This window comes from Labrus bergylta, chromosome 18 (assembly GCF_963930695.1).
Source record: "Labrus bergylta chromosome 18, fLabBer1.1, whole genome shotgun sequence".
NCBI classification, from domain to species: domain Eukaryota; kingdom Metazoa; phylum Chordata; class Actinopteri; order Labriformes; family Labridae; genus Labrus; species Labrus bergylta.
Genome location: NC_089212.1, coordinates 5,160,796 through 5,187,576, shown reverse-complemented (window position 1 = coordinate 5,187,576; position 26,781 = coordinate 5,160,796). Strand labels below are relative to the sequence as shown.

At 40.1% G+C, this 26,781-nt stretch overlaps 1 protein-coding gene across 1 annotated transcript; it reads right to left on the bottom strand.

Moving 5' to 3' along the window:
• Positions 1-18,326: 18,326 nt before the first annotated feature.
• Positions 18,327-26,716, bottom strand: kcnk17 (potassium channel, subfamily K, member 17). The gene is made up of 5 exons (XM_029280083.2): positions 26,371-26,716; positions 23,432-23,546; positions 21,845-22,011; positions 21,583-21,751; positions 18,327-20,265 (listed from the first exon to the last, which is right to left on the bottom strand). The coding sequence occupies exons 1-5, from the start codon at positions 26,584-26,586 to the stop codon at positions 20,012-20,014; spliced, it is 921 nt and encodes a 306-aa protein (XP_029135916.1). The 5' UTR covers positions 26,587-26,716; the 3' UTR covers positions 18,327-20,011.
• Positions 26,717-26,781: the final 65 nt, after the last annotated feature.

Here is a 26,781-nt window from a genome sequence, read left to right as displayed (position 1 = left end):
AACATACTACCAATATGCATATATCTCCTGTAGAGATAGGCTTGAGTGTGCACTTCTCCAAACAGCTGACTCAGCTGTGTGCTGGTTTCAGAAGCACAGGCATGCAGATGTCCTTGTTGTGGTGATAAAGATCAGAGATGAACAGTTTGACAGTTCACAGTCAAACAAGGTTCTGACATAATCCAAGTATTGCATAACACTCATCCTCCTCTGTACATGGAAGCATAATATCTCTGTTATATTGGAAAAGTCACAACATGTCAGTCTAAACAAAGTGCAAGCAGAAAATCATTATGGCCTCCACTCTTCTGTAATTCATTTATCATATTTTCATTTTCAAGCAGTTTCTGAAGCAATGACTCAGTGTGGGAGTTTTTGTAATGTGAATCAGTCATGCAACCATCTTAAGGAGTACACAGTTTGTGTTTCACATTTTGCTAAATACTGAAACGTAACAACTCAGCCCCCCTGATTCTGTGAACATTGTTTGTGCATGAATCTAAAAGCTTATCTTTACTAAATGTTGGCCAATTGGTCACTCCGGGCTGTCTAAAGCCAAACATACGCAGATGTTCATAGATTACACAAACTGAACTTTAGAAGCAAGTGAAGGTCGCCCTGGTGGTCTGATGAAAACCCTCTTAGGATACATCGTGGGACTTCTGGGAGTTTCAGGACAGCCAGATAAGACAACCGGAAGAGCCCCATCAGACAGCGCAGTACCCACCATGGATGCATCAACACACGATTCATTTAAAGTGACCTAAAAGTGGGACAGGATCTTGGAAATCTCAAGGAGGTTTTAGAAACGAAATCAGACTCCTGGACTCTTTTAAAATCCAAATCCAGAAGATATTAAGACTGCCAATTTTGCGAAACAGGCTCTTTCTAAATCAGGTCATTTGTGCCTTACACCAGACGTCTTTGTAGGACATTTTACTTTAACAGACATTTTCCATTTTTTGTTGGTGTTAAAGCATGCTCTGCCTTCTTGAATGTTTTGTATAATGTGATAAAACAAAAAACCTAATCTGAGCTATCTTTAAAGGCTTTATATGTGACTTTTTAATCCAGCAGATGTCGCCCTTGAGCACCTGCATGAAACCAAAACAGCTCGCGCTGCATTGTTGTGGTAGCATGCTAATGCTAGTGATCTTTATTATGCTCGTATCTTCACACTGCATGTAAATTTACCTGAAATGTTATACTTCTTTTCTCTAGTCCCTCAATTAAACAACTTTTATACACGAGGGGAGGAGTCAGCCGGACGTCCCGCCGATGTAAACAAAGTGAAGATAGGACTCTGAAAACTCTGAAAACATCACAGACAGTGGGACTCGGGTGTTACACCCATTGTAGACAGTCATGACTCACAGAGTTATTTTCAGAGGATATTCTTGATTTATATTATATTTAAGAGTGAAAAATCGCATATAAAGCCTTTAAGGTATTTTTTAGGAAGGTTTTTTTCTGTTGATTTTGGCGACCCCTGTTGACAGAGCGGTACATTTAATCTCTTTTCTGATTTTGTCCCGTCCATGTGTAGACTGCGTTCTTTATCAACAACGACAAAAAAAATCTTCCTGCTGTCTTTTTGTCAATCATATCTCTGACTCTGAATCTTTTGTGGAAAATGTAATCAAAGGCACGACCACTCTGTGTGCTGTAAGCGAACCCTACGTGTTAAACCGGGGCGGAGGATCGACAATTGTCAATAAAGATTCATTTGAAAACTCCAGCAGATGGAAATCAGATCTAAGTGTATTTCAGTTGTCTCATTTGCACGGCTCAAATACAAACACTGTCACAAACACTGACTATGCACACCCTACATCAGGGGTGTCCAAAGTGCGGCCCGAGGGCCATTTGCGGCCCTTGAGGAGATTTTTTGTGGCCCGTGACTTCAAATGAAGAATCAGAAGATTTTGGCCCGAGGCCTTGATTAAGATTGGCACATTATCTTATTTTTCTTTTTCATGTTAACAAGGGCAGAACAATCTTCCTAAAATAGAAAATGTTCAGTAACATGTATGTTGTTGTTTTTTTGAAATCTACAGCTTTTAGTATTTTCCACATTTTTTTGTAAACTCTGAAAAAAAACTTATGCAAAGTTTTTGCAAACAAGTGGACTGTTGTTTAACCATTTAATGACCTGAGCTAAATGCAGAAAGCTTTTCCAAAAAAATTAACCACGTCACAGGCTTGATTCTGAGAAAAAAACAAATAAAGTAGAACGAAGAAATCTAAATATTTGATTTCCTTTTATTAAAGGGTTTCTTTAGCGAGCCGTTTGATTCTGATCTACAAAGCCTTACTATTTTTTCAACTATATTTTAAAAAACAAACCTGTGGCCCGTGAGCGATTCTAACACGACAATTTTGGCCCGCAAGAAAAAAGGTTTGGACACCACTGCCCTACATCATCACTAACAAAACACAAGCTAACAAGTTTTAAACCATCACAAATAATCCCTTGTAGCTGGAGGGACGCAGCTATTTCCTGGCAACATCAACGCCTGCTGTTGCCATGGTGCTTTCAGACGCTGTATGACAGTTTGTGCAGGCACTATCAGGAAAAACAATCCCTCACGTTGGGGAGGCTTTTTGCTGTTCAATAGCTGGACTAATCTAAACTCCAATCTTGAAGTTTAAAAACGTATCAAACTCATTATGATTTTGATAACGGAAAAATTTGCTGTAGTGAATTTAAGGAAAACAAGAATCCCCTGATTGTAAGGCTACTGCCACTTTTCTCAGGATCACTTACGTTTATACGTTGAGCTTCCTGTTTGTTACTAATTATGAATGCTATCCCTTTGTAGAAGAATTATTTATAGCGTGTGTAGGTGTGTGCAGCGATTTTGACGCCTGTGAAAAGGGCCTCTGCTTTGTCCCATTGTTTTATGCCTGTGTTGTGTTTAATTCTTTCCGAGCTCCTCATGGGAAGGAAACCTGCACAATCAGCCGGCTGATTTTGCTTCTGGTCGGTAAGTGATTCTTTGAGCTGACACTAGTAAGAAGTTCTCTGTCTTTCTTATTAATTACATTTTCAAGACACTTGGATTGACAGCCCGAGTTTATTAAAGCACACGTTTTCATTAGGGTAAATTATAGTTTCCTACATTTATCGCCTCAGGGGGTTGAAGCATCTTATTTAACATTAGGTTACATAAGTAGAAGTTTGTTCTGTTTTGTTGGACTCCAGCAGAAAAGCTAATAATTACAATTTCAAAGCTTGTGTGAAAAGCTGAACTAGCGTTTTTTAGTAAATGCTAGAGGGCAAGATAATATTTATATTATATTACTTTCAACACATACATTGAGACAAATGCAAATGATAGCCAGAAGGCAAGGTGCTGCACAGATTGGAGAGTGTGACTTACTGTACTGCAGAAGGTCTGAACTGCAGAACCTGTTTGTTCACAATGCAAATTTTGATTCTTGTGAAAGATCCCACAAGTGAATTTGAGAGTGTCTTTCATTTCGACGTCTCTTTGTCTTTACAAGTCTTCTGCACACTACCTTTGGAGCATGCAGTTTGTCAGAATTAATCATTTTATGCTGCAGGAATAGTGAAACCATTTTTCACTTCTTTGCATTGATTCACTCATTTATCCTTGGTCCTCCATAACAAACTCTCAAGTTGTTGTCCATGCAACATAATCCCTCTGCCATGCACTGTGGGAATTTATCCTGACAATGAGGACAATTTGGGTTCAGTTTCAACGACATATCAACGAGGAGGTCCCACACCTTCTAATCTGGTACAAAGCAATATTCAGTTTCAGACTGTAGCTGTTTTCACACATGCACAAAACTCCTGAAGATTTCCAAAAAAGGTGTCGGAGTGAGCTGCAGTCTTTTTCCTGCCAGCACTAAGGTAACATTTCAGCAAGAAGTCGGGGTTAGCTGATGTGAGAACGCAGCAGGTGTGGCAGGGGCTGAATTGTCCCGCATTGAGGTGCATGTGTGAACAGGAAAGTCAGGAACAGCCTGAAATGTTCTGGAAATGTTCAGGAGTGCACTTTGTGAAAAGGATTGTGATGCATTCAAATTTGGAGACAATCCCTTTTTTTTACTACCCTTTGTGTGCAGAAACATTATAAAGAGATCCTCTATTAGACTCTCCCAGTGCTGCTCATTGGGTTTAACATACATGGCTTTGTTCTTTGTAGACCTGATGTCTGGTATCACACTGAAAACAAAGGTATGATCAGCAGACAGCAGAGGAGTCAGGGGAGTGAGCTACGGATATTCAGGACCTCCAGTAGTCTAAGATTCGACTTAAAATAAATGCTGCTTAACCCGTTTTATAGGAGCACACCACTGATCTGATTTAACACAATGAGATCATCATCTTTCCATAGGGACGACTACTTAGCCTGTGTGTGGGTGGTTGTGTGTTGGTGTGTTCAGGAAAATAGATGGATCAGAGCATCAGCCTGTGCTATGTCCTGCATCAATATGCAATGGACAGATTATGAATTTTCAAAATAAATGGATAAAGATAAGATCAATATGGTCTTTTTTTTCGTTAGTTATTCTGAAAACAGGTGCATGGATTCATCGCCCAACTGTTGAACTTCCCCTTCAAAAGTTGACTGTTGACGGTTTAAAAAAAGAAAAGTGGAGCAGAGCTGCTGTGTAAACGCCACAGTTGTTTTTCTATGTTGCTGTTCTCGACTCGTGCAATGGGCCGGTCTGAGCTGCAGAGAGGACATATAAGCCAAAGAGGAAATTCTAGGGGATGAGCGGAAGCATGTGATTGGTCGGGGGGTCCGACCCAAGCTCAGCCTAATGCTACATTGACTTCACCAGAATAGCTGTTCACCAAACAGAGATTAACGTTTTACAGTGTACCGGAGGGAAGTCCCAAAAAACAAGCTCGCCGAATCAAAACAGCCCTCATGTCAGCCCAGAGATCAAAGTTGACTTTCCTTATCAGCAAATGTTATCGCATCGGCGGATGACATCATGTTTATCATCCAACCGTAGATTGCATCACCAATTACTCAGAAAAATAAACAGCGCCATTCCAGCCGTTTAAATTTAGATCTCATTGAACGAAGGATTATATTCTTCTGCATGGGTCAAGTTAAGCTTCTGAATCAAAACCTTGTTGTGGGATAAAAAACATTTACATCCGAGCAAACACAAGGGCTTTGTATAGGTTACAATGAGCCGATACAAAGCGTTCATTCAACAGAGACCTTCACCATAAGTTACAGAAGGAACATTTTGTTACGGCCTCATATGACAACAGTCACAAGTTTACAATCTTAAAGAACAGTTGGTGTGTTCATCATATACTGTAGGCATCCTTACAGATCTTTGACCTTCACTCTGTCACATGAACGTTCTCAAACCTGAGGAACACGTCGCAATGTACGTTGTCTTTTTTATCAGTTTCAAACACGCCGACTTTCCCTTTTAATGAATCGACTGATGAAGAATAAACTGTCCTGTAAGAGCGTTACTTCATGGAAGAGTTTGCCTGACATGTGTTCGGTTGAGGGGAGAGAAATTGTTGCTTTGGTACAAATGTAATCTTAAAGTTGAAAGTATCATGACTCAAAGGCTGTATCTTCTGTTAACTATTAGCCGTGTCTTTTTTTCCAGCAGAGCCAATAAAAAGCGTCTTATATAACAATAAAGTCTCACTAATAAAAACTTTTAATCAATCATTTGGGTTTCAGATTGTTTCTGGTAACCAGGGCAGGGATGGGATCTTAATTATCTCCACTTTTTACAACACTGTTTGTTGATTACAAACAGTGTGAAGTGACTTTATGGTGCGTACGCCTGTACATGGAGCTCTTAATGTCACACAGTGGAGTTTTCTTTGCCCTTCTATATGTTTTGTTTGTCATTGAAGAATCCCACTTCCCCACTACAACTGATAGGGCTCAGACCTGGACCTCTAGTATTCTTTCAGTAGTCTGAATGAGCTGATGTGAAAAAGCTATTTTCAGGAGTGCAGATGTAAAAAAAAAACTGGACAGCTAAAAACAAATACCAGTTTGTACTGAGTCATAACTATCCCAAACTAGTCATGCTTTTTTTTTTTATATAGACAAAGAGACACTGTAGAACGATATTTAAAAAAAAGAGCAAGAAGTCAGGGAGAAAATCAGCAAGGGTGGAATAAAAAGACTAAAATTAAAATGTTGGCATGCTTTAGATTTTATTTTTGAGACTTTAATGGAGAGATAGGACAGTGGATAAAGTTGTAAATCAGGAAGAGAGAGAGAGAGAGAGAGTGGGGAATGACATGCGGGAAGGGAGCCACAGGAGGGATTTGAACCTGGGCCGCCCGCTGGGAGGACTACAGCCTCCATACATGGGGCATGCACACTAATCACTGCACCACCAGCGCCCTAATTTGTTCATCTTTGACAAGGTTTTTACAGGTAGTTGGATTGGCCATACAGAAAGGTTCCTCTCTCTAAAACAGACGGATCCTGAGATTAAAAATAAAACACTGAAGTTTCAAATAGAAAGTCAGTTTCTCTCTGATGCTCTTCTTCACTTTAGGAGGGGCTGCAAGATGAGCTGTCGCCAGCTTGATACCGTTTTCTTCTGTGATCATCATTGATCATAAAATCTACTGGACTTTTCTGTTGCACATAATCTCCACAATGTCAGACTTTCACAGTCAGACAGGGTAGGGTTGGGTAGGAGGATTTTTTTTGGGGGGGGGGGGTTGTCTGAGGAGGCAGGGGCATGACATAAAATTGTAATTTAAGATGTGAGAATGAAGGCTGGGCAACAGAGCCAGACACTCCAGTTGCTACACATTTTAGACGTATTCACAGTGTTGATGAATGAGTGGTAGAACAAACTGGTGAGCAGGAAAGATAATGAAGCTGCTTCATTATGTGAGCGTTTGCACTAGGTCGTGTGATGTAAACAGCATCACCCCCCCACCTGAATATTTCCTGCTGAGTTCACATATTGGCTCACCCCACTTCACACAGACGTTTTACTAGCGTGGTGGTGGTAGTAGTAGTAAAAAGTCTGGGTCGTTTGCGTTCACACATGCAGCTCAGCCTGAAAAATGTCTGGACATTTTCAGGAGTTTTTTTTTGCAAAACTATAAAATCCTTCACTGGGTTTGAGTTGCTCCCCCTCTATGTCTCCTTGACAGCCAGTGTTCATGTAAACTCCTGTGTTACTAGTAAAACATAAATTACATGCTATATATAGAAAAGTGACCCATCAAATCTGATTCAACTGACAATTTACAAGTTGATAACAAGTCCAGACTAGAGACCGCTTCAGGAGTCCACCCTGCTGACATAAGACCTCTAACTCTTCATATTTACTCAACTTAAGTTCTCTCTTTTCAAATAGTAAAATAAAAACATTACTAGTCACTGAACACATCTCAGGCAGCCAGAACAATGTGTGTAGTGTGGACTCAGCGGTATTGACTATCAACAAGAAAGCACCCACTTCTGAGAACTCAGGACGGATGATAACTGATAATGACAGTCAGGTTGGTAGAAACAAACATTACATTTAATGGTTAACGTATGCAGCTGTGAGACACTTCTGTGTAGCTGCATGTCTAATTTATGGCTTTATGTAATAATCACTGACCTGTAATCTATTGGCTCCTCATAGTGAGTCAAACACAGACATGTCAACACACTCTCAGGTTCACATGGATGAATCCAGACAGACACACTAAACCCACAGGATTAGACTGAAGGCATTTTGATTCCTCATCGCTAAAAGGCCCCTTAAGTGACTCTCAATCTCCAAAGTTGTCGGGTTATCAGTGAGTGAGCAAACAGGCCACCGTTTGAGCTCAATTAACCCAGAAAGATGTCGAAATTTATGGCTGTTTCTCAACAGGTTAAGTCAAGGTCAATATCTATCCTCTGTGGGGCACAAACATGTGTCTGTTCTGCAGTGATGTCTAAAGTGTGGAGTGTGAAGTGGTTACTTTGTGCTGCAAGAACACCCAAAGTATAGATTTGTGTATCTTTGTTAATGAAGTGTGTCTTGTTTTCAGAGAATTTTGAGCCATGCTACAGGCACTAAATAACATGTACTTTATTGATTGTAAATTGGTTTAATTCATATTCAAAACTCAGCGGCAGAGCCAGACTTTTATGGCCGGGTTGGCCGAACTGGGCGACTGAATTCTGCAGGCGGTGGCCAGAATTGTTAAGTATGAGTACACACACAAGCGCGCACAGACACACACACACACACACACACACACACACACACACACACACACACACACACACACACACACTCACACACACACACACACACACACATAAACAGGATAAGTGGAGAAAGTGGACTTTCAATACTTAAATTAAGTATTAACTTGAAGTTGTATAACCTTGTTCATTTTTTTTTTTTACCTTAAAAAGTTTTGCCATACTTAAATCTTCTTCGCTTTATTCTTCTGGTAATGAAAAAAAGGAGGCATGTTCGAAGCCACAATTGAATGAATTACCAAAAAGCAAGATGCTGCACTGAAAAGAAAAGAAAGCTTTAAGCAGCCTGCACAGCCCAAAAACATTTTAACAATAGCCCCGCCTCTGACAAGCCAGATAGCCAATCATGCTTCAGGATTTTGAGGCGGACACTTGGGTGGCCAACCAGATTTCTAGGCCAGCCCCTTGGCCCCGCCCCCTGTCAAAGCTCGCTTCTGAATAGCTTCTGATCTTCTAAAAAGCTTGTACTGTTTAATGTTGTCTCCTTTCTGAAGCCTCCACAGGTCTGCAGTATAAACTGTGACTAAAAAGTGGACTTAGCTTTTGTGATGTCTGTCATTGGTTTGTACATTACTGTTGTGGTGACCTCAAGTTTGGCATTTTGTCCACATTGGATCTTTACAAAAAAACTCTTTAAAGCTTTGAATGTGTGGCGCTGATCGCCTCTGCATTGAAGCATAGATAAAGCAGGTGCACCTGCATACCCGTCATCCCTTTTGTGATGGAATTTTCGTCTCTCTCGACATCTCACTGGTATCTTGCAACATTACAAAGGAAAGAACTGCTACCTATTATTTTAGAAAATAGAAATATGTATATTTGGTCATGGTCACCCCTGCTGCGTTGTGTGGGCAGCTCGCTACTGAAACACCCTTTAAAAAAATGTCCACTTCCAAGGATTCATTGTGGGTTTCATGTTAGACATTTAGAATGAAGATGGATGAGAATTCATAAGTATGACAGGATCTGAGAGAGACAAATCCAGCTTTGTCCAAATCAACACAACCTGAAAGTTCAACACTGGAGCTTTAATAAGGGGCTATGTAAGTGTTCATACTGAATCTGTTTGTCTTCATAATGTAAGAAGATGTAAGAGGTTGGGAATTCATCATATGATGGGCACAAGTTATATTAACACATTTAAATAAAGATGACATTATATCCCTTAATCACCAGAATGTTTGCATTGAGCTCAAGTCTAAATTCACCAAGCTGCTGGACTAAAGGTAGGAAGGAGCTTTTATAAAAAAAAAAAATGTATCAATCACAAGTGATGTGTGGCCCGACCATTAAACATGTTTTGTGTTTAGTGAGCAGCTGAAGGACACTGCATGCATGGCTTTGACCTCGTCGTTGTGTACATAAACACATGTTTTGGTTTCAAGATGACGTACATGAGTCTCGAGGGGGAAACTGATCTTTGACCTCTTCATTGTTTTTATCTGGTCACTGTACTCTGCCCTCAAAAAAAAAGGAAGAAAATATTAAATTGGGAAAGTATTACTTAAAATTAGATATTTTTATGCCAACAGAACAAAATCTTTTTTGGTAACAAGATTGCTAAAATAAGTCAAAATGTGAAGTCTGAAAAAAAAAGTAATGTCTAAAAACACATCCATCAAGACAAAAAATTAGTAGGCTAGATCTTCAGGTCTCGAGAAGACTAAGGATTATTCAGTTGATGAATTTGAAATTGTACCTGAATTTATCAAATGTCACCATTTTAAATGAAGGCTTTTTTTTCAAGGACATTTATCCTGATAGCATTATTAGTATAATTTTCTCAGTAGAAAAGATTCTTCAATTTAGCATCCAGTGCTATTGCAATTTTCATGAAATAATACAAAAGTGTTAAGTTCACTGGGAAAAACGGTTTTATTTATCCAACTTGAATCCGACCCTGTGACTCCCCTCCCACATGTCATACCTCACTCTCTCTCTCTCTGATTTCTGATTCTATCCACTGTGCTATCTCTAATTAAAGGCATAAAAATCCCCCCAAAAATCTTTCAAAAATAAGTTTTAATTCATGTTATTTATGAGGTCTACTTTTGTCTATTTCTTGTAACTGGCATGGGAAGTGCTTGTGTGGACATTTGGTTTGAGACATATGATGTACTTCTCTAATACAAAGCTGACAGTGAAATAAATAAAATCAGACCAAAAATAAAACAGCTTAAATGCTTCAATATAACATGTTTCAAGTTCACTTTCTCTTAAGTGTTATCAGTGTTAGTTTTGCTAGCGTCCTTGCTGTGTGGTCTTCTGTGTTTGTCAGGTAGGCGATGCCCTTCTCTGATGGCAAACATCCTGGTCTCCTGTTCTCCTGTGAGCAGCGTCTCAGGTTTTGCATACAGCCTCAGGTGCTCTGACGTCAGGGCAAAGACAAAAACCCAGATGAGCAGAGGGGCGTTCGCATGTCATGTCAACGACCCTCAGCAGATCAAACATGCAGGTATAGACACAGGTCTGTCTTTTCACAGACTCAGTACATGTGTGGTTTCACAGCTGTTTCATGATATCCTCTCTCTCTTTGCATTGCACTGTGCACATGCTTAATGCAGAAGCCTGTCCTGTCACCTGATTACAGTAATGAATGTTGTGTATATGCATATTATTTACTCATGTAGAAGTACAGATTCTTGTGTATAATATAATTCTGTGGAAAGTAGAAGAACTGATTTATGACTCTCCTGAAGTAAAAGTGAAAAAGTACAGGCTCTGAAACTAAATCAAACTTAACTTCTAACTTCTGTTACAGCCTCCTTTTCCTAAATAATTAACCCAAGGCTCAAAACATGGAGACCAAGAAAATATACGGCCACCACACAGATTGAACATTTTAAACCCAGAGGTTTATAAATCACACAGAAGGGATCGGAGACCCCGACAGAAAAAAGATGGGAAAGTGATGGGACTATGTAATCGGCCATCGCTCTCTGCACCTCCCCCTAAAATTACCTTAGAAATAAACCAACCTCAGAGAAAACAAACAACTACCTGTGATCTCCATAAAAACAAAAATCCCAGAAATATAACTGTGGGGAAAGAAAAGTATCTGCCTGTGGAAAAGGAGGAAGAAACCAAGGAGCTCCTCTACTCGAGCTGCCCAGAGTGTAAAATGCACTCAGGTGTGCAGCATGCAGCGGGAGGAGGGAAGGACAAGGGAGAGACAAGACAGATGCTGCCTTCATGTGCTGTCGGACACATCGGATAAACGAGTTTCCAAGTTGTAAAAGTCACATGAACGCCTGCTCAAGTTGGGACAACAACTTGACGTCAGAATCGTCATCACATGACGGGCAAAATATTTTATGTTAATGTTAACATACTTTTTATTAATTCACATATTGCACATCAACTTTTTGCTGAAATATAACTTTTAACAGTTACAGTTCACTGATCTTCTTTGGAGCATCAACGCTGTTTTTTTGTTGTTACAACATTCCGACTTTCTGAACTGAAATCATTAAACACACTGAAGTCGGAAGAACAACTTTTCAACTCAGAAACTTGGACCACCCGAGCAGCACATGAATGCAGCATAAGGCCCCATGCACAGTTTGAATACAATAATAGGCCTATACATATACAGTATAAATTGAAAAGGGGTATTAATGCTGCTTTTAAATTCCCTCTTGTTTGTTGATATGTCATGTTTCATCCATCCTACATGATATACTGACAAAAGGAATTCTTTTTTTATCTTTTATTTTGTGTTACTGTAACATCCATTTATTTTGGAATTTGTGAGTAAGGGAAGCATGCAATGACAAAAATAAAAATGTTAATAATAATTCTCTGAAGTCTATTCAAACTAAAGTATCAGTGCACATATGAAAATCAACGAGTGGACAGTTGAGACATTTGTGTTAAAATACAGGGAGTAAAAAATGAAAAGTTTAAACAAAAAAAAGCAAATAAGTAAAGTATGGAAACACATTTGTTATCCGTCTCATCCCGCACAGTTAATATATCTCATTAAGACGTAAACAAGAAGTCCAGAAATGCATACAAACACGGAAGTTAGAGAAGTGAGTCACTGATTTTTTTAGGGAGGTTAAAGAGGTTCAACTCAAAGTGTGTCACTGGGAGACACAGCTAGGGGAGGAGGCGGGAGAAAAAATAATTCACATGGGACACTGGAGGCAGGAAGCGAATGTTGATCCCTCATTGGCTCCGATGTGAGAGCAGAGGTCCAATGAGGGGGGCAGAGAGAGACACACGCATAAGGCAAACACATCAGCTGGACTACCCTCTGTATGTTTCATAATATATGTGGTTATTGATCATTATTACCCTCCAGATACGTGGACAGCACTGTATCTGGATATCTCTCCCTTGGCTCTGTAGATAGGTTATTTTTTACTTCTAACAGGCCAATCACTAAAGCTTTATTTATTTACAGCAGTAATAATTGTACCTCCAGCCCCAGCCTGGCTCTGTATCTTCTCACAGTTATCTCACAGTATCAGTTTATGAAGATGTTTTTCGTCTCGTCAATGATTAATAACCACAGAAATGTTGTGATGAAAGCGGGTTAATATGGGTCATGCTGTGGTTAACTTTGAGGCAATGAGAAATGTTGTTTTCATTCGACTCCGCCTTATAAATCACAAGTAAGACATTTGGAAACATGACCTGCTGAAAGGCACTGACCCCGACCTCAAAGTCATGTGGAAGACATTTAAAATGAAGACTGTGATGTTGTTTTTCTCTTCCCAACTGTAGGAAGCACTAGAGGGTAATCTTCTGGACGGCAGGCAGAGTGAGTGGAGGAAGGACGGACAGCCAAGTTGAAGAAAGAAATGTTTGTTCAGGCTTGCCACACACACTAAAAAATAAGAATTAATTCAAGCCATTAACATGAACAGAAGTTAGTCAAACATCAGCTCTCCTCGCATCCTTCTCCTCTAAAGTGACAACAAATCAACCAGTCTGCTGACCTCACACACCTTTTATACACTGTTACCTGTCCTCTTGGGCCAATTAGAGAAGAGCTCTGTAATCAGTGTCAACTTCACTCAGGTGTTGTTTTCTACTGACATTGTATTGTCACTTTTTTGATGACTTAACAACACCTTTCATACACTAATGTTTAAAATCCAGAAATATTTTGGAGAACTAATGATGAGAGGATTGAATGTTCATAAGTTGGCCACTTTTGTCTCCAAAGCCTGGAAGAAATGTCAGGATGGTTTATTGCTTTAGTATTATTATCTCTTTGTCATGATAATGGTGTCTTGTAAGCCTGTTATTTTCCCTAGGCACATTGTTGTATGCCCCATTTTTGGTATCACCCATCCATCCATCCATCCATCCATCTATCCATCCATCCATCCATCCATCCACCAATCCATCCATCCATCCATCCATCCATCCATCCATCCATCCATCATCCATCTGTCCATCCATCCATCCATCCATTGATCCATCCATCCACCAATCCATCCATTGATCCATTGATCCATCCATCCATCTGTCCATCCATCTATCCATCCATCCATTGATCCATTGATCCATCCACCAATCCATCCATCTGTCCATTGATCCATCCATCCATCCATCCATCCATTGATCATCCATCCACCAATCCATCCATCGATCCATTGATCCATCTATCCATCCATCCATCCATCCATCCATCCATCCATCCATCCATTGATCCATCCATCCACCAATCCATCCATCTGTCCATTGATCATCCATTGATCCATCCATCTGTCCATCTGTTCATTGATCCATCCATCCATCCATCCATCCATCCATCCATCCATCCATCCATACATCCATTGATCCATTGATCCATCCATCCATCCACCAATCCATCCATCTGTCCATTTATCCATCCATCCATCCATTGATCCATTGATCCACTGATCCATTGATCCATTGATCCATCCATCCACCAATCCATCCACCAATCCATCTATCTGTCCATTGATGTCCATTGACGTCAATTGTTTCCTTAACCAAGCGAAGTGGGTTCATTACTTTAAACTAGTTGAAGTTGTGGTTGTGTATGAGTCATAGTATGATGAGGTGTAAACCCCAAAACAACTTTTGAAAAGAATCACTGTTTGAGTTGGGACAATAACTCATTATTGACTTTTACTGGAAACATGAACAGTAACTTCTTGTATTAATGGATGAAAGACGACAAGGCAGAAATCCTGAAGGTTCATTTGGCTGAAGTCTCTAATGGTAAAACACATTGCATAAAATTTGTGTAAAAATCTCAATCACAAGGCTGCACATGCAACACCTGTTATGTTTCCTGTAAGATATGCAGACAGTCTAACATGCATAAAAAAATGTTCTCTCACCCAATGGTGATTCTAGAGTCTGGTGGGGCTCTATGCATATATCATTTGGGGGGGGCCTCCAACCAGCAATCATCACCATTTTGTCTGCCAGTGTCCCGATGCAAACTCCTCTTCTTTCCTGTTTCTTTTTCTCTCCCATAGACTGATTATTCCTCTTGCCTTTTCTTTGTTGACTTTCATTGACACACTTTGGTTAGCACAGCAAGCATGCATGCAACACTTAGCAGGGCAACGACAGTGAGTGCTGTCAGGTGGGGCAACCTAAGGTAGGTTTCCTACTGTCATTACAAAATTTGCAGATTTTGGACCACTGCTTCAGTTTAAGTTTGTCAGCCATCAGTTGGCCCCTACTGGTCTGGGGCCCCAAGCAGTTGCCTGCCATGCCTGTTGACAAACAGCGTCTCTGCTTTCACCTTAAGGGATTTAAAAAAAAACACCTAAAAAAAAAAAAATCTCTTGCCTGCTTTTTCTAAATCTTCACATTTGGTCTGACAGTACGGAGCAGGTGACAACATAAAACCTTTTCAGTAAATTCACTTTTTGGTTGAGTTGCATTTCATGTGACCTGACTGCTGCTCCTATGTGCGAAGAAGAGATACAGAACACACAACAGGCTTTGTGTTTGTGCATCTAGGGATTAGTGTTATTTCCTGTGTGCCTGCAGAACACTGACTTTTTTATTCACAAAATGTCACATATATTAGAACCCACTTGAAAGCGGATCCTCGAAAAGCACGGCTGTCGCCTTCAGAGGAAAGTAGCAGCTGTGCAGTGTGCAGCTGCAAAGTAGTGTTTGCACACTGTTACATTAAACCACATAGGCAGGCATGTATCAAAAGTTCTATGAAGATTTGCAGGGAGTGTTACAAATGCATTTGTTATGCAAGCTGAAAACCACATGTTGAAAAACCTCCATAAAATATCACAAAAGATGCTTTGCAATGTTTTTACTTGTCACTGATAATAAATATTTTACATTCGGGGGAGCCTCATTTGTTGTCAGCTGGAGAAAATATCTTAGTGATGAGGATGTATAAGATCCTTTAAAAAAATGTTAGTTTCCTCCTTTGTATCTCACAAAAGAGCACATGTTGGAAGGAAACTGATTTAAAGACAATGAAGCTGGCTTTCATTCATTACAAACAAACGTCAGTGCAGTGGTAGATATAGTTTTGTTTTTAACAGAATCAACAAATCCACTGCAGAGAACAAAACCAGTGTTGTAGTAGTTTGACTCTTTTTGACGTTTTGTTTGAGGAAATCATTCCTTCACCGAGAAGTTATTCCTGCACTGAACGTGTACATCAGTTACAGGAAGGTCACTAATGAAAGATTTTCTTATTTTGAACTCACAGTCAGTGTTTTTAATGAAGTCAGTTTGTCATTTCAGTGTGATCGATTCGACCCTCCTCCGCCCAAGTCACCTCCATTCCAGCTCAGAAGAGTCCAGATTCAGCCTCAGAAACCCACTCCTCATAACAGCCTCCATTCTCCTTCTTCACCACCACCACCAGGGTCTACTCCATAGGGGGGTATCCTATCCTGTTGTCGGCATCATTACCCCTCAGAGTGCATGAAGTCGTCATGGAGTCAAATCCCCAAAGACTTTGCACATTAATTTCCTAAATTGTTAAATAAATAATTGTTCTTTCTTAATGAAGTCTCTCCTGATTGAACTTGATATATGTAGGCCCTAACCCATACAGCAGTACGTCTTTAACAGTCTGAGAGTGTTCAAATTATAAGACACTGATTAACTAGTCCCATAAATTGACCATTCACTATTCACCTTAACGGTTCAAGATGTATTTGATGGTATCCTTAACGATCAGAACAGATGGTTAGAAATCAACTTTCCTATGTTGTCATGTTTGGATCATGAGACATGATGTATATATATTATAAAGCTATGTGGAAAATAAAATGGCCTTTATGACCCAACTATTAAACATGTGCAGTCCACAATAGAAATGTACAAACTGTACCCTGTTTAATGTTTATGCCTTTATGAAAAAGTGTATCATCTACTGTTTGGAGATGAATTTAAAACCTGAACGCACCGGACAGTCACAAGTTCAAGTACCAAGACCGACTATTGCTCCAATCTACCAATCGGTCCAAGTAGTGCTTTGTCATGCACAGCAGCCAAATGTACATGATAATAAATGTTATCTGTAATTTGACTTGATTAGAAGATATTAGGGCGGGGTAATAAAACAATTTGGATACTGAATTGTGATAAAAAGGAATGTCATTAAACATGTCACATGTCATAAACATCGTTCCGTTGATATGGGTAATCTAACATTTTATGGCACAGCAAAATAATGGACGCCACACCAGCTAATAATTTGCAGTTCGTAGCTCACACACCAGACATTAGAATACGTCCAACCAAACGCTTCCTCACTATTTAAATGAACATACAGTAACTGTGACTTTGAAGATCTTGGTCCTTTTTTTAAGCATGTCAGCGGTCAGATTCCAGTTGTTTACTTGCAAATGTTGAACTCGGATGGAATCTTGACAAATACACCAAGCTAATTTGTTAGCAAAAACAACAACAACAAGCTGATTAAGAGTGTAAAACTCTTAATCAGAGAGAGAGAGAGAGAGAGAGAGAGAGAGAGAGAGAGAGAGAGAGAGAGAGAGAGAGAGACAGATAGAAGGGGAATTTCATGGGGCGCTTGCACCAGGGCCGGAAATTCACTTTTCCGCCTACCTGCCACTGTGACTGGTGGATTCAAAAATATAACAGTCACTCTTTTTTTTTTACCTGCCACTTTATTTGAACCGGCAGCATTATGTAAGGACGTATAATATCAAATCAAGGCTGGTAGTATTCAAGCAACAGGTTATTTTATGAAGGGAAATGTTTCAACTATAAAAGGAAATACTGACATGCTCATAAACAGAAAAACTTTTTTTTATTTTAGTTTATGATTTTGAGGCTGGAAAGAGTTTCCATTGCAGACATGTCCTGAAAGGCATTGACTGATTTAGTTGCAAATGAACCTCGACTGAGAGGCAAGATCATCTATTTGTTGTTTTAGAATCACTCTGTTAGGTTACTTTTATTTACCAGCCACTGTGACTGGTAAAAGTTGAGCAAATTCATCCGTCACTGCAGAAAAACACTCGTATTTGGAGGTTGCTAATTTCCAACTCTGGCGCTCACTCACCAACGGCTACCAGCGCCCCACATCGCAAGGTTTTGAAAAATGAAAAATGAAAAGGAGGATGAGGCAGAAACCCACAGCACACATGGTCACTGTGTTTTCAGGATCATTTCTCAGTGGACAGTAAGTGACCAACACAAAGTGGATCATACAGAAAAAAGTGAGAGGCTCCTGTTTTCTCTCACATACTGAGCCCTCATTGAACCGTGGCCAAACAGGTATGTGGCGTTTTGTGGAACAACAGACCCAGTCCTGTCACTTTCCCATCCATACTCTACACCATCCCCGGCAGAGAAAAAAAGAAAAAGAAGCAAAATGCCTGTTTCTGCCCTCATCTTCCTCTCTTTGTTGTCTGCAGTTTTGCACAAATATTTTGTGCCTTTTCCCCAGCATCGTCTTTCTCTCCATCCTCTACTCCTGCTGCTGCCGTCTGTCTTTATCATTGACTCCTCTTTTGTCTCTTCTGTTGTTGCTGACTGACTCTGTTATACACGAGCCTCAAGAAGTGCTTCTATCTTTCACTGCTGAGTTCTTTTCTACTGTGTCAAGAAAAGTCCATAGCAAAGAAAAGTGTACTTGTTTATTTAATAATGCAAATGGACAAGGATTTACATGTGATGGAAATTGCTTTGCAAAATTTGTATCCATTTAAATATCTTTTCAATGAGACTTGACATTCTTCCTTTTAAATGTAGGAGTACACTGACTCAGGAATATGATTAACATTATATGTTTCAGTGATAAAAGCTCTATACAGACAAATACACAATATGTTTTGTGTTTCTGGTGCAGTAATTAGTCTCTTCAGTGTTGGTATAGTAACACCCTCTAGTGGATTAAATGCTCATTTCAGGCAACATGACTGACACTCATTAGCTTTGCACAATGCTCTGCATTGAAAGTGAAAGAAAGTCATATTTCAGAAGAAGAAAACAGTTGGTGTACATTTTACTGCACAGATCCAGGATTGTAAATCAGTTTATATTCCCAAATGACAAACAATTATAAGCTAACAGAGGAATACTAACTGCTATATATATTTACATGGATAGCTTTGTTATCTGAGCATTAAAGTAACTGAATCCACTTCCTAATGTTGTCATATTACTTTTTAAAATAATGATACAGATTTTTGCTGTTTTTATCTCTATATTTAGCATTGTTATTGCACATTGCATATTGTTCTCATGTTGTGCCATGGAGCGTCTTAAACCTCAGAAGTCTTTATAAACCAGGTAAATGAACACAATAGAAGTTTACAGTTTGGTAAATATAATGCTAACAGACTTAACTGAATGTGGATAAAGTATTGAAGCTGTGAAACAAAGCTGACTCAACAAAAAAAGAGTCGATATTTTAATGCACTTATGAAGAAAAGCATTAAAACGTACAAACTGATGATCCGTCACACATTACATAATCACAGTATCTCATTATTTACATCCTTCAAACACACCAACATCCTTTATAAAATTGGCTGCATTCCATGACTCTGCTGCTCTCATCCTGATCCATAGACAGATTAAGTTGTACAGTCCTGTTTTTACCAGCTCAGAAATATAGCAAAGGTCAAATCCCTCACGTCGCACAAAGATCTGGAGAAACTCATACACGCCTTCTTTTCCTCCAGGCTTGATTACTGTAATTCATTATACACCTGTCTAAGTAAAAAAAATCAATCCACCGTCTTCAAACTATCCAAAAGGCAGCAGCCCGGCTTTTAACAACAACAAACAAATGTCCCATATCACACCAATCTTAGCATCCCTTCACTGATTTTAGAATTGATTTTAAGATTCTTTTAATTAAGGCACAACATGGGCTGGCCCCTTCTTATATTTCTGAGCTTTTGACCCCTTATGAACCAATACGCAGTCTGAGATCCTCTGGCAGAGCCCTACTGGCTGTTCCAAAGTCCAGGCTAAAAACTAAAGGGGACAGGGCCTTTGAGGTTCGAGCCCCCAGACTTTGGAACAGCCTGCCAGAGGAGATCAGACTTGCAGATTCAGTCCCTTGTTTTACGTCTCTACCCAAGACATTCTTTTATAAAAAATGCTTTTACTCTGTGATTTCGATAATTTGTTCTTATTTTTATTTTATTTGTCTGATTTTGTTGTCTGCTTGTTGACGCTCTGCTTGTTGCTTTAATTGTCTCTCTGCTTTTATTTTCTGTTGTAAAGCAGAAGAAAAGTGCTATACAAATAAAGTATTATTATTATTATTGTTCTATCACTAATGTCAGCTTACTGAACATTCATTTAGACGTTTACTCAATTATTGGAGACTTCTTCTCGTCCTCCTCCTCCACCTGTGTTTCCTGCATCTCCGGGCTGTCGTCCTCCGCACTGCCGGACTTTTCTGGCGTCTGTCCGGTCCACCACAGCTTGAAGTGGGTGTTGATCCGCTCCAGGATGTCGATGGTGTGATTGATAACCAAAGCCAGCCAGGCCAGGCCGAAGAAAATCCAACTGGCCATGAGGATGCTGTACCACTCTGGGTACACTTTGTCTGGATTACTGTCTGTGAAATAAAGAGTTAATCAGTATCAGTGAAGGGCTACATGCCTGCTTCCTGTACTGCAAGGCATTGTTTGTGGTCTAAGGTAAAAAGGTTGATGATCTCTGTTGAAGAGGGGAAAAAACCTGGAAACTAAAGATATGAAAGTGTCCAATATCCTCCAAAGATTGGACAGGCTCATGCTGCAAACATGCTAACATGACGTCACTGATTAGGACATACTGTCAGTAGCAGCTCAGCTAGCAGACCTTCCGCTGGCCTTCCTGTGTCCTGTGAAGCTCGCTGGAGAGACACTGACTTATAAGCTGAAACTACTTCATTCTTGTTTAGAACAGGAGACCTCTGTAGATAAAATATTTACTGTAATAAATGTTATAAATACAAATCAATGAAACCAGCTGCACAGCTCGCAGCAACTTATACCGTCAGCTGTTCGTGTGAGGAGCTCCGAGAGGCTCCTTTGTTTTTATGTTTTTTAACAACTGTATTTTTGTTTTTGAGCTGAGATGATGGCTTGAAGATGAAACGGAATGAAAAACAAGCCAACTTCCAAGAAGCCATGTAGTTTCATCCTAGCAGCAGCTTAGGTTGCAGCCCCCCCTAAACCATGTTTGATCCCAGCCGCAGTTTTGAAAAATTAAGCCAATGTGGAGGAGCAAAAAACGTCCTTGTTCAGTTCCTCGAGTGTCTGCGAAGCTCCAATAACTTATGTTAAACGGCTCGTTTTTACAGCAGAGAAAAAGATCATTTCTTTATTGGTCAAACTATAGGCTACATGGTGTGCATCTTTTTATAACTTAAATGTATTAGGGCAAATAGCTATGCATACAGTTGCATAATCAGAGGCAGGCTAAGTAGACTGAGAGGTGGGTGCACTGTTGCCAGAGCCTGTTTAAAACATGGACAATGTCTCAGTGACGTCCCCCAAAGGGGAATTCTAATCAGGACAATTGCGGTAGCCACATTGAAACTGCTGTCACTAAGTAATTCAAAAATAGCAAGTTGAAAGTTCTAACTTTCGATCAATCTAGAAACAGGTAAAGAATTGGAGCTGAGGCGGGCCTCCTGGCAAATTTCCAATATGGCGGCCGCCATTGTTCAGCTTCAAAATGCCTTTCAGAAACCAATGGGTGATGTCATTGAGACTACATCCATGTTTCATACAGTCTATTGTTTGATAGAATAGCCTCAGAGAGAGCCTAAATGTTTAATAACTTTGTTCAGTATTTTATTTGCTGGTTTCAGCACATCTACTTTATAAAAAGGATAAAGCATTTAAAATGTTTGCTAGAAAACCTGAAGGTGAGCAATGTACGCTACCTGCCACAAAGTCTCCAAAGCCGATGGTGCTGAGGGTGATGAAGCAGTAGTAGATGGCCTGGGAGAAGGTCCAGCCCTCGTGCTCCTGGAACACAATCATGGGAACAACAAAGAAGAGAATGGCTCCTGACAGGTAAGACACCAGGTGGACCAAAAAGCGGGTGCACTTCTGCAGGGAGGGAGAAATCACACATGAACACCCTGTAAAAGACATACATATGTGTTGTGAACTGTAAGACTACGTCATCAAAGATCTCCTCACCCTCCACCTGGTTTTCCCCTCCAGGAACTCTGAGATGTTCCTCCCTATGACCAGCATGTACTTGCCCACCCTGTTGAGCACCACCATGTTCAGCGGAATCCCAATTACTGCGAAGAACACGCAGAAGATCTGTCCAGCAGTGGAGTCAGGACTAATGTTCCCGTAACCTGTAAAACTGTAAGCTGTTAGTACGTCATTCGACTGAGGTGGAGAGAGAGACAGACTGTAAGACCCTTTTTCATAAAAATGTTCATCATGTGCTTGAATTAATTCCTTATTTTTGTCTTGCAATAAATATGAGAAGGGAGAGTTTCCCCAACTTAAAGGGCTGAGTGGCAAGTAAAAAAAATACTCTGATCACTTCTTTCAGTCTGCTTAAGCCCCTCCTTAAGCCCCTTTCACGCATGAACTCATGACCTTTTCTGAAAATAATAAGGGCATTTGGGATCTGATACTTTCTGGAATTGTCTTTGACACATGCACCTCACATCACGAGATTACTGTGTGTGTGTGTGTGTGTGTGTGTGTGTGTGTGTGTGTGTGTCAGCTGCTCTCGCAACCAGCAATCAGTTTTGTTGAGGGGGGCGGCATGCAGGAGAAGGAGGCTTCTGTAGAGATGTCTGTTTCTGTGTTATCATCATAACCTCACCTAAAAGTACATTTCTGCAAGACAAACACAATAGTATAAATCATAATACTGGCAACTGAGGCAAGTAGTAAAGAATAAGACATCATGACCCCGCCCACTAGCTCACCAAGAATGTTCCAGATTTTTATCTGCTTTGTTCACACATCAACTCAACTCCACTTCTTGCAGACTTATCTGCATAAAGTTTGCATTCACAAAATGGACAATGTCAGGTAATGTTCAGGAGTGTAATATGACATAAACTCTCTGATTCTTCTTTTGAATCCCTCTGAAACATTTTTAAAAAATTCTCGTTTAAGATTTGTTTTTGGGCTGGTTTTTTTTGGTGCATTTGTCGTAGAGATAGGACAGTGGATAGAGTCGGAAATCAGGAGAGAGAGAGAGAGAGAGAGAGAGAGAGAGAGAGAGAGAGAGAGAGAGAGAGAGAGAGAGAGATAGGGGAATGACATGCAGGAAAGGAGCTTCAGGTTGGATTCAAACCCGAATAAAATTGAACTTGTTTTAATTTCTTCGTTTTAGTTTTAAGATGATTTATGTTTGATATTTGATTGTCGTATGGTTTGAATTTTTTGTGAAATAAACATATTTATTTTGCGGCTTTCCAATTTATTTCGACAGTGGATGGAGTAGGAAATGGGAGAGAGAGAGAGAAGTGATTGACATTCAGGACCGGAGCTACAGGTCAGACTTGAACCCTGGCGCTCCACTTGGAGGACTTTAACCTCCATGCATGGGGCCTGACCGAACCGCTAAGCCATCAGTGCCCCAATTCTGACCATTTTAAAAATTCATTTTGTTCTTACTTTCCTTTTTTTTCCCCTTTGTGCAGCATCATGTTTGTATAAAAGTGTGTTCATGAAACAAAGTTAAGATGAGTGGAGGTTGCTTGACGATTGAATTGATTTCTGTAGGATGGAATAAAAGATCTGATGTCTAACCGATAGTTGTGACCACGGTGGCAGCGAACACCGCTGAGCTGGTGAATTTCCAGAAGCCGTCTGAGGTGTAGTTTCCTTTCAAACTGAGGCCCACCTTGGAAGCAGCCTGAACAACCTGAAAAAGAAATAACATAAAGATAAACTGAAACAAACAGCTGAAACACATCTGTATTTCATTGACTCAGGTCGGACTCGAGGCCTCTCAGTTATGTAACTCGTGATCATGTGTTGAGCTGAATCTCATCTGAAAAGCTCGAGGCCTGTAAGGTCAACATCCCACTCTCAGCTCTGTGTCAGGCAGAGCAGATATGTGGACACAGTCTGTTACATAAAAGTCTCGAGTTCATCACCGGTGTGGGAAATTACTCCCAAAGAAATACATAACAGTCTGTGACCTTGTTACCTAAGTGTCTCTGTGCTGATGCAATAATATCAAACACATGTACTATTGACCTACTCTAGAAAACAGACACAAAGACATGAATACAACATCTATTTTACATCATGATGGAGTTCAGTTTTTAAACATTTGAACTCACATTGACCAGCAGAATGATCACAAATCTGTTGTTTTTCTTATTCTGAAAATCACGTGCAACAACAAGAAGCCTGAAAACAATCAAAACAGTGAAGATTGGACAAGTTTGCTGCTGCAACAATCAAGTCAGGGCGAGACACAAAGTCAAACATGAGGTGCTGACAGGCTGAAATTTGCATAAATGAAGTCACCTCTGTTACATAAACTCCAGGCAAGATATTCAATTGTGCGTTTCCTTTTCTAATTATTAGTTTCTAATTTAAAAAAAAAAAAATCATTTTGGTCTGAATGAGTATAAAAAGGCAGACATTGTTAAGACTCAAATCTATATGTCTCCTCCTCCTTGTAAACCTTAATCAAACGTATACTGTTGATTACTTCCGGGATTTATTTGAAATTAAATCAAAACCATAGCACGCTGAACAAGAGTCTTGGGTGTGTGTTTCATCTCAGTGATAGTTGTTGTTTTGTCTATTAGTCAGGAGTAAGAACCACATGTTGAAACAGTGTGACATGTACTGTTTGAGGTGTTGAGATTTCTATTTGCCTACAGAAACATAGTGATCCTCTGCTGCTGGTTGTTGTGACTTTTGCAGGATTTGCTTTTAGAAAATGACGGATTAACACTCCAAAGCTTTGGAACACACTTCCTGTAGTTATCACTTCCTGTAGTTATCACTTCCTGTTGATAACACTTCATGTAGATATTTCTTCCTGTAGTTCTCAGGGAGAACAACACAGAAAGCATGACAGCTACTTTATTGACTTTGTGGCCGCACATCGGAGAAGAGAACAGCTACTTTGTGGCTTATATTGAGTCATGTTAGTCAGATACAGACATGAAACTATGGATTTCTCCATAATGAAGGCTGTCAGTGTTGTTTACCTGCGTGCTTGTGCTCGTGTATGAAGTGTACCGTGCCGAAGCACACCTCTTTGAAGTGTGCCAAAGCCAAGCAAGTGTATCGTGCCTGAGCACGGCACGGAGCGGTCACACTGGTCAAACGAACTGAACTTTAGGGTTGAAGCGTGCTTAGGCATGGTACGGATGGCCAGTGTGACCGCTCCCTTAGTCAAGACCACACTAGAGACCAAGACATGCCAGAGACCAGAGTGCTCCAAGACCGAGACATTTAGGGATCGATACCGAGTCAAGACCAAGGCAGGTGAGACAACACCAAGACCATATATATCATAGAAAAATCATCATCTTGTGTTCAGTGGGTGTGTCACTCATATACACCGTAACACCAGGAAGGTTGCGGACATAACCAGGAAATAAAAAATCTAATTATGAAGTTTTTCTTCTAATCTAAGTAATGACGTGGAAAAAAAATAGTAAAAATGCTTTCGATTCCGAGATGAGACCAAGAACGATTTGGAGTACTACAACAGCACTTCACACTGCATTTCATGTATAGCAGGAGACACATACAATTATTCATATCAGTCTTACTTTGATTATCATTGTTTTTTTTCATTCACTTTTTCACTTTTATTTGATAGGACAGTTATAGAAACTGGGGAGAGAGAGTGTGGAGGAAACGAGCCACAGGTCAGACTTGAACCCGGGACTATAGTCTCCGTACATGTGGCGAGACCTGATCACTAGGCCATCTACGCCCCTTATTATCACTGTTATAATGCCAATGTTGATCTCAGAGCTGCTCGACTCCATCTGTTATAAGTCTCAGTCCCTCAGCGTTGTCGTCTTTTTTATTGTCAATGCTAATATCAGACCTGCTGACTTTAACTGATGTAAATATGCGGATCAGTCGATTCTCATGACTTTGATGTTCCTGCTAAAAGTACAGAGACTTTTACCATTATAATGGGCACTGTTACTGCAGGCTAGACACAGACTCATCAGATGGCGTTTCAACATGAGTCTGGTTCTGCTCAAGTATCTTTGCTAAATGGTGCGTCGTGCTTTGCTCAAGGTGGATTCATGTTGGGTCTTTGTAAAGAACATAATCAAGAGTACAGTCTACAAGAGATCCTTTTGTTCAGTGTCTTGAGATAATGTTTGTTATGGATTGTCGGTAAGCAAATAAAAATATATTTATTTTTTGGTAAATTACGTTAATAAACACAAATCATTTATGACTGCATGTTTTGCATGAATGATGGACAGTACAGTATTAGGCCTCGATATTTGACAAGTGGCATTTCTCAAAGTGGAAATTGGAAGATGCAAAAGAAGAAGGGCTGTGGCCGAGATGTAAATTTAGTGGCATCTGTTCAGAACCAAAAAGTTAACACATGTCGTAAACAGCTGTAGAGAGCTAACTAACCAGAGCATTATTTCACAAACTGGTAAAAGTACAAAGTTTCTATTGCTGTTAGATAAGATTCTTCATAATCGATTCTTTACATCATCTGTGTGTGTGTGTTGTCTTACCTGAGCCACTGCCTCCAGGCCCTCCTGGTTCAGACAGGTGTACTTTGCAAGCAGCTTCTTCTTGCTGGACAGTAAAAGGGTGATGTCCTTCTTTCCGAGATCTCCCTCCAACTTCCAGAAAATCAACCCCCCGACCAGCACGTAGGCCACGTAAAGCACCCCGAGCAAGAGGATGGAGGGAACTTTCGCACAGGTGAACATTTCCTTTATCCCCATCTCTGCTGGAACTTTTAGGTCCCACAGAAAACTCAGCACTCAGAGCATCGGATGTGCCGACAGCGAGACGGCGACAAGTGAGAGCTTGTTTGTTCGGCGTCTCGTCTTTCCATGTATTGCAGGCAAATGACTCTCCACAGACACCAGTGTTTCAGGCACTGCTGTGGCCTGGCATGCAAATGTCAAGGAACAAAA